The sequence below is a fragment of the Eurypyga helias genome, unplaced genomic scaffold (assembly GCF_000690775.1).
Source record: "Eurypyga helias isolate BGI_N326 unplaced genomic scaffold, ASM69077v1 scaffold18869, whole genome shotgun sequence".
Taxonomy (NCBI): Eukaryota; Metazoa; Chordata; class Aves; order Eurypygiformes; family Eurypygidae; genus Eurypyga; species Eurypyga helias.
Genome location: NW_010271836.1, coordinates 47,107 through 54,802, shown reverse-complemented (window position 1 = coordinate 54,802; position 7,696 = coordinate 47,107). Strand labels below are relative to the sequence as shown.

Here is a 7,696-nt window from a genome sequence, read left to right as displayed (position 1 = left end):
CAGGGTTTGGTGGAGTGGCACGTGGGGAGTTTTGAGGTGCGCAGATGAAAGGGCATTGGCAAAGGCATTGGCAGGATGGATCTGTGTTTTTCCCAGGGATACTGAGTTTTATAGGATGAAGAGAGATTCCCCTGAAAGGGCTTCAGGGAGTGTTTTTCTTCTACTAAAGACAGTGTATAGCAACCCCGCCGTAGCAAGTGGAGAGGTGTGCTTAGGCGCGCTTCGTAGGAAAAGTACGTGAACTTCCTAGAAAACCCAACCTGATGGAAATGTCTTCTGTTAGGCGTTTGTTAGGGATGCGCAGATTTACTGACCTTCCCTAAGATTTGCCCTGCACCTTGCGCCTGCCGGGAGACAGAGGGGTCACGTGCGGCCAGAAGAGCACGCGCAGAGAAGACGCGCCTCAGTGCCTGGGGGTAGGTGTCCACGCTGGCGGCACGCCTTGCCGGAAGACGCGGCAGGTGAGCAGAGGGCCTGTCGCACTGGCCGAGGAGCGTGGAGAGGTATCCTCCTGGTGGGAGGGACATCCCTTTCATATGCTGTGCGGGCAGCTTTCTTCTCGAACAAGGCCCTGCCAGATGGGCTTTGTGGGAAGGAAACTCGAATGGCAGGGAAACGCCTCGTTGCTTGTGGCTGGATGTGCCTGCGTGGAGAAGGGCTGGGTCGGGTGCTGAGGGCTTCAGGCGCCTTTTCCTTTTTTCCCCCAGTACGTGCTGACGGCGAGAACGAACTGGAGGCAGACCAGCAGATGGACAACTTGTACCTGAAAGCTTTGGAGGGATTTATTGCCGTGGTGACGCAGGATGGAGACATGATCTTTTTGTCAGAGAATGTCAACAAATACATGGGTCTAACCCAGGTAACTTGTTCCCTAACACTTCCTTGTCTTTGTAATACAATTCCTAGAAACGAGCCTTATGCCTAAATGCAGAGAAACCAGCTGCGTGTCACTGCCAAAAAGGCTGGAAATAAAATGTCTTCTTTGCGAGGCAGGTACCCTGCACACCAGACAGCGGTGGGAGCTTTTCCCTCTCCCCTTTCTGTCACCGCTGTAGTGTCTTTGGTGGCTGCAGACTTGCCTTCCTAGGCATTACTGTGGAGAGGAGAACAGGCGTTTGTTCAACCCGTGCCTTAGACTATGGGACGGGGGGATAGCGGTGCCTTTTGGGTCCCCCCCCTTTTCTGCTTTGTGTATTGGAGGCTTTCTCCTTCAGCGCTGGAAACCACCAGTGGTGTTGACTCTTAACTGCACCGGGCAAATCCAAAGCTGGGGAATTGTTCTGGGGAGAAGATGAGAAGTTATGCCTAGGTAAACCAAGGGAGGGCTATGGGATTTGTGTCCGAGCATCCTGTCCATGCCCTTAATTCTAGTGACCAGTTTCACCTGAGTAGGTGGTATGTAAAAACAGATGAATACTGTTAGTTGCTTTTAGGTGGCTAAATTTAGTTCTTACTTCTGCACAGGTGGAATTAACTGGACACAGCATTTTTGACTTCACTCATCCATGCGACCATGAAGAAATACGAGAGAATCTGAGCCTGAAAAATGGTAATAATGAAAATAGAGGGGTCACTGTTTGCTTTTAAAACAACCAGGTGAAGTAATTGGCTGACAGTGGAGATCTGTTAGTCATGGCAAAGGGAATTCTCATTCCTAGAGTAACCATTAACTGTTACACAGTACTTTGCAGATTTGTTTTGTTTTGCTAAATATTGCTAATATATGACAGCACTAGGAACTGTTTGTGTAGTATTTTCCTTTCATTTCAGGGGCATAATGTTTTCACTTGTGACACGTGCAGAGATTTCTGTGCTGCAAGCTCAAATGTAGGTTTAAATGCACAAAGTCCCATTTAAGTTCCACTTAAAGCTTTAGGTCTGAGCTCTACCATCTGCTCTTCAATGGTCCATGCATCTTCAGTCTCTGTAGAGAGAGAATTAATCTGGGGTTGTCAGTTACTTCTGTGGAATCCTTCATGCTTATAAACAGAAGAAATCAGAAGGAGGAAAACTCGTTTGCCATTTTCCTTTTAAAGGTCCAGGTTTCGGAAAGAAAAGCAAAGAGATGTCAACTGAGCGTGACTTCTTCATGAGGATGAAATGCACCGTTACCAACAGAGGCAGAACCGTTAACCTCAAGTCTGCCACGTGGAAGGTAGCGTATTTTAACCATAATAAGTGGTTTTGGTGTAAAAAGACATTTTGGCATGTAAAGTCCATGTTACGGTTGTTTCTCATTCAGAACTCATTGTTTCAGGTTTTGCACTGCACTGGCCAAGTTAAAGTGTATAACACTTGCCCTCCTCACACTCTGTGTGGATATAAAGAGCCTCTTCTCACCTGCCTTATAATCATGTGTGAGCCCATTCAGCATCCTTCCAACATCGATATCCCCCTGGACAGCAAGACCTTCCTGAGCCGCCACAGCATGGACATGAAGTTTACCTACTGTGATGACAGGTAAGCTCCACTGATCGTTCCTTTCCACGCGTGTTCATGCAGCCTTGACCCAAGCCAGCAGTCCTTCCGGGCGTCCTCCTGTTGGACCTGTAAGCAGGGACTAGAAGAAAGCCCAGTCCGTGACCCAGACAGCTATTCGGTGGCTCGCTTAACCCATCCCCAGCCTCAGCTTAGGCAATACCGTACTCCTGCTGTATTTCCTCCTCCGCTGAGTGAGGAATCCGGGTTCACTGGCAAAAGGTGAGGTGACTTAGAGCTGTAAGCATTAGCTGCTTGGGTGTTAACAAACTGAGGAGTACGGGGGATTTCTGTTCTCATTTTCAGAGAACCCCTCAACCAACCTGCCTTCGGGACCTTAGTCAGGGGCTGGTTTACGGTTGGTTTGGCCTGGGATGCTGTGATCGGTTAGCTGGGAAGTACTTCATGCTCCAGGTTAACTAAGCATCCCTGAGGCATCCAGAACATCTGCAGCCCTGACGTGAGGTTGCAGGCTCTCGCTCCGTGAAGAGCAGACAACCTTTGCAGGTTATCCATCCACTCCTTCAGTGACAAAATGGAGGGGAGGGGAAGATCTTGGCACCTGCCTGATTTTCCCCTGGGATCTCCATGGCGTTACCTACCATCTCCCTCTTCTTGGTGTCTGCGTGTTGTGGTAACCATCTTCCCTGCCTGTGAGCGAGCCAGAGACCCCTTCCCATGAAGTGTCCTGCTGTTCCCCAAAGTCCTGTCTGTACTGCTGTGGGTTTGGGGTTTGGTTTGGGGGTTTTAAGTTTCTGAGGTCATCTCTGAATTTCATGTGAAGTTTTCTGTCTAATGGAACTGGTCTCCTGGAGTTTAGAGACACCAGCAGCTGCTGGGGTCTGTAGGGTTATCCGTGGGATTACACTCACGTTTTACACAAAACGTCCCAGGATTGAGATCTTGGTTGTTTCTATATTTACCTATTTTCGCGCTAAGCAAGATTCTTATTATTTTAAACAATGGTTATGAAGCAGTCATACAACCTAGCAGTGTTAGCAGCTGTGGGTGACAGTGAGATTATAAGGGTGAAACTTGTGACTGACCTTTTCCTGACCTCTCTGAGAATTTAGCAGCGAGTGTGCTGTAGCCAGAAACATCCTCCGCGGCAACTGCGGCGCAACACACTGCTGCTTTTTTTTTTTTTTCTGGTTCATACTTTCAGGATGAAAATATTGGGGTGTCAGTAGGATTTTGTGGCTCGTTATTGAGAGCAAGGTACCTCGGAATTCCCGGGACCATTCGGTGTCAGGCTAGAGGAGAGCAACAGGAGGGGTTTGCTGTGTGGCAGCGTTCACGTGTCTCGGTCAGACTCGATGCCGAAGCAACTCTACACGTGAATTAGTGGGACTGGTACTACCCCATTAGAGACACATGCTGATTTTAAAAGAATGACGTGTTTATGCCCTGCCCTAAACAGCAGGAGTTGATTCGCAGAGAGAACTTTTCACCTGGCAGTGACATGCAGCAGCTTCCTCTGGAGGATTTAGCTTGCAGGGAATGTCAGAGCTTTCGCTGTAAAACCAGGCAGCAAACCTGCACGCCGGTTACTGGATGGTTTCGGTTGGATGTTTCGTTCGTGTTTTACTGAGATGATGATAAAGCTGTAAAAAGCCAGCCAGGCCAGGGAAGGGAGAGAGACCTCATGCACCTTTCAGGCTCTTCCCAGCAGATCCTCCTTGCTCTCGCCTCCTTCCTGGCGGGATGTTGGTTTCTCTCCAGCAGGCAACACTTCACTAGATGCATAAAGATGCAAACCACTCAGCTCTTCTTACTGAACTGGGCGCTGCTAGACAAATTGCACTGAGGGAGCAGCTTATGCCAAGAATGTAAATCTGGGCTGAGGAGCGGAGGAGGAAAAGCAGCATGTGCTGGTCAGATGCCTAAACCCCTTTCAACCTACTCCGGCCCTTCTGCAGTGATGCAGCAGGGCTGACGCAGCTCGCTTCTCTGTGGGAGACCGTGTCTTTCCAGGTCAGGGTTGGTATCCTGGAGGGCCACGTGCCTCCTCTAGCAAGCTTCTGCAGGCATCTGAGAATCCCCTCTGCGGTTCACCTAGTGTGGACGAGTCTGCCTCCAGGGAGCATTATGTTCTTATTTTCGCAGCTTTCAGTTAGAGACTGTAGGATTTCTGCGCAGTTACCTTAATGAATGGCAGCGATGCTGGGCCTTGCTAATGGCAGCATCCACCTTCAGCGTGGAGCTTAAGTGGGTACAAAAGAGCTGCCCTTGTACATGAAGCTGAAATTCATCCTTGCGGAGAATGAGGATCACGTCTGTCCTCTCCGTAGGAAAAAGCTCACAGTCTCTGTCGCAACGCAGCACGCAAAGCAGGCTGGCTACCTGTCAACATGGTGGCTGATGACCAAGTGCTCATGGTTCTTTAGGCTTTTCCTCAGGAAGGGTACGGGCAGATGTGATACGGAGCAGGCAAGACTGGCCGTCTCTCGCTTAGAATGGGTGAGGTGCTAGCCGGTACATTTTGCCTCCCAAAAGTAATTCGGATGTGTGGGCCTGTGGCTTGCCAGGGGTTAGGTGAGATACATTTGTATTCTTAAAACAGTTTTTGCAAGGTGATGAGCCTGTAAAGAAAGGGGTTTGAGATGTAAATACCAAAAATAGGTTGTTCCGTTAAAAGTCTGCTTCAGCCGTTCCTGGAGAACGATTTAAAAACGTTCCCTTGCTCCAATTCTCTTGGCTAAGTGGTTTACAGGAAGGGTTGTTTTAGCTGTAATACAGAGATGCTGACCAGTGGTACCATTCAGTAATCCAAGTGGGGGTTTAGTTCAGCTGCACAATGCTTTGTGTTGGGAAAGATGACCGGCGAGGGTGTCTCACTCGGAAGGGCAACGCTTCGTACGAGGGCAATCTTGTTACCTTGGTGGCGTAGCTGGTGCTCGGCCTGTCCTTCCCATGCAGGGCCGGGGGGGCAATGGGTGGAGAGAAATAGTGTCAGTAGGTTTCTGCGGTGGAAAAATCCACAAAACAAAAGTGAAACCTGCATCTGAATTTGATAGGAAACCCCAAAACTACTTCAGGTGCCTCAGCACCAGTCGCAGCCTTCATGGTTTATGCATAGCAAAGGAAAAGCGTACACTGTGGTCTGGGAGGGTACCGTGGCATTGTAGGTGGCCTTGGCGTTCCACCTGCATCCCTGCGACCTCTCTGGGGTGCTGGGGAGGGGAGAGGGAAGCGCTCTTTGCCTGTGACTGCTGTGGGCAGAGTGCATAAGGGGGGAGGATAAGGAAACAAGTCTGTTCTCTATGGGGCGAGATGCGCAGGCGGCGACTCTGGAGGCTGCATCACAAGCCAATTCCCTGGCACCGGCACACTGCAAAACCTGTATTCTCCTTGGCTTTGAAGGCATGGTTTGCTTTGGGAATCGTACACTTGTGGTTACAAGAAACCCAATTAGTTATAGTCTTTTTTGCTTTTTCTTGGTTGGAACGTTTTGATGGAAGAGTTGAAAAGCAAAAGGAGTGGCAGAAGAGGCACGGAGATTGAGAACAGGGTGGTGCGGGAAGATGCGGCGTCAGTAGTGTCGGTCCCAGTTAGGTTCCTCCTAATGTGAGCGTACCTGTGGGATCCTGGCTGTGCCTGGCTGAGAGGGAACTGAGTCGCATTGTGCGTCTGGTTACGTCCCCGCAGAACGGAAATAGGCGGGCACGGGACCTTATGTGGGGGCTTCAGTCAGTTTGCCACTTGACCTATGTTTGGGGAATATTTTTAAATTAGGTGACAGTGCACACAAGCTTTTGAAGGGACCTCCTGTCCCTCCATCCCCGCTGGGGGGAAGCTCAGCGTGGAGACAAGTGAAGCGATGACACCGGAAGCCAAAGACCTGCGTTTGGCAAAACTGGTTCTTGGTGTGTGCCATGCTGAAGAGAAAACATGACCAACTTCTTCTGTCAGTAACGAAACTTTGATTTAGCTAGGCCAAGCGAGTAGGAGAGACAGTGTTGGTGAAGTTCTTACTGTCCCCATCTATTTTTTGTGCCGAGCAGAGCAGTTACACCTCACCAGCCCAGCCTCCCTCTGGGCAGTGCACAGGGGTCCCAGGATTTTGCATTTTTCCTTTGGCCTGGGTTAGAGTAGAAGCAGCCAGGAATGCTTTTGAGAGGAGGCTCTGAGCACCCTGACCTAGTGGAAGGTGTCCCTGCCCATGGCAGGAGGTTTGGAACTGGATGGTCTTTAAGGTCCCTTCCCACCCAAACCATTCTGTGAAGCGTGGGCGTTTGGCAGGACTGCCACCCAGCCCTGCCGCCCGCTGTGGCAGCCTGGCAGAGCGCTTTGCCCAGGCCTCCTGGCTGTGTTCTGGGCTTTTTTTCTTTTGGCTTTTTTTTTTTTTTTTAACTCATTCTGCTTTAAGCCGAACTTTCTTTGTTTGTTTGTTCCCGTCAAGACTAATTTAACTTCAATAACTTGGTAGCAGTTTGAATACAGAAAGGCTTTTGTTAAGAGATCCACACCCTCACACACACAGTCCACACAGGGCCCAGCGAATACACACCCAGCTATTTTTTACGGGCAGTAAACATTACAGCAGTCTTCCACACAGAGCCTGACTTCTCAGGCCTGATGGTTCCTGTGACGCTATTTTAACTCAAGAAGTGGTTTACAACACAAAGCTTTGTGCTCCTACAAAGAGCAGAAAAGCACATTTTTAAGAACCCCCAATTCACTTGAAATAGCTCATCTCCTTGGAGATGTAGCCCCTGAGGCAGTGAGCTTTGGTTGCTTTGCCATGTCTCCAAGAGATAAAGTAGGGTCAAGATGTACAAATCTAGAAGTAGGATTCGGATCGCTTGTTGCTCCGTCGTGTACCCTAAGCACAAAGTTTTGCCTTTGCTCCGCATCCCAGGAAATGGGTCTGTTAAGAGAAACTGAAGTAATGCCCAAAATGCATTTCGGTAGCAGTAGTTGGGACAGATCCGCTAGTGGGAAGGGCTACTGCCCGCCTCTTCACTGTGTTCTCTGAGACTGTGACCTCAGTGCATGGTGGTGACGAGTTTAGCTCCGAGCACTGAAGCACCAGTCTGGCAAAATTGAGATTCCTCGAAGGTATTTGTGTTTCCAGAAGCGCGGGGTTAAGGGGCGAGTAAACAGCCTCTCAACCCACCTGTTCTCCTCAACAAAAATGGTTATTATCCTCCTAGTTAGCACCACTTTTGCTGTTACAAATGCAAAGGAAGCATAAAGCCTCCCGTGGCAGGCGTGC

At 49.6% G+C, this 7,696-nt stretch overlaps 1 protein-coding gene across 1 annotated transcript in view; it reads left to right on the top strand.

Moving 5' to 3' along the window:
* Positions 1-707: 707 nt before the first annotated feature.
* Positions 708-7,696, top strand: part of EPAS1 (endothelial PAS domain protein 1) — a gene marked incomplete at its 5' end in the record, with an annotated part of 22,964 nt that continues 15,975 nt past the window's right edge. The window contains 4 exons of the mRNA XM_010158946.1: positions 708-859; positions 1,465-1,549; positions 2,037-2,155; positions 2,258-2,460. Of these exons, the coding sequence (XP_010157248.1) occupies positions 708-859; positions 1,465-1,549; positions 2,037-2,155; positions 2,258-2,460 (559 nt within the window). The remainder of the gene's footprint in view (positions 860-1,464; positions 1,550-2,036; positions 2,156-2,257; positions 2,461-7,696) is intronic.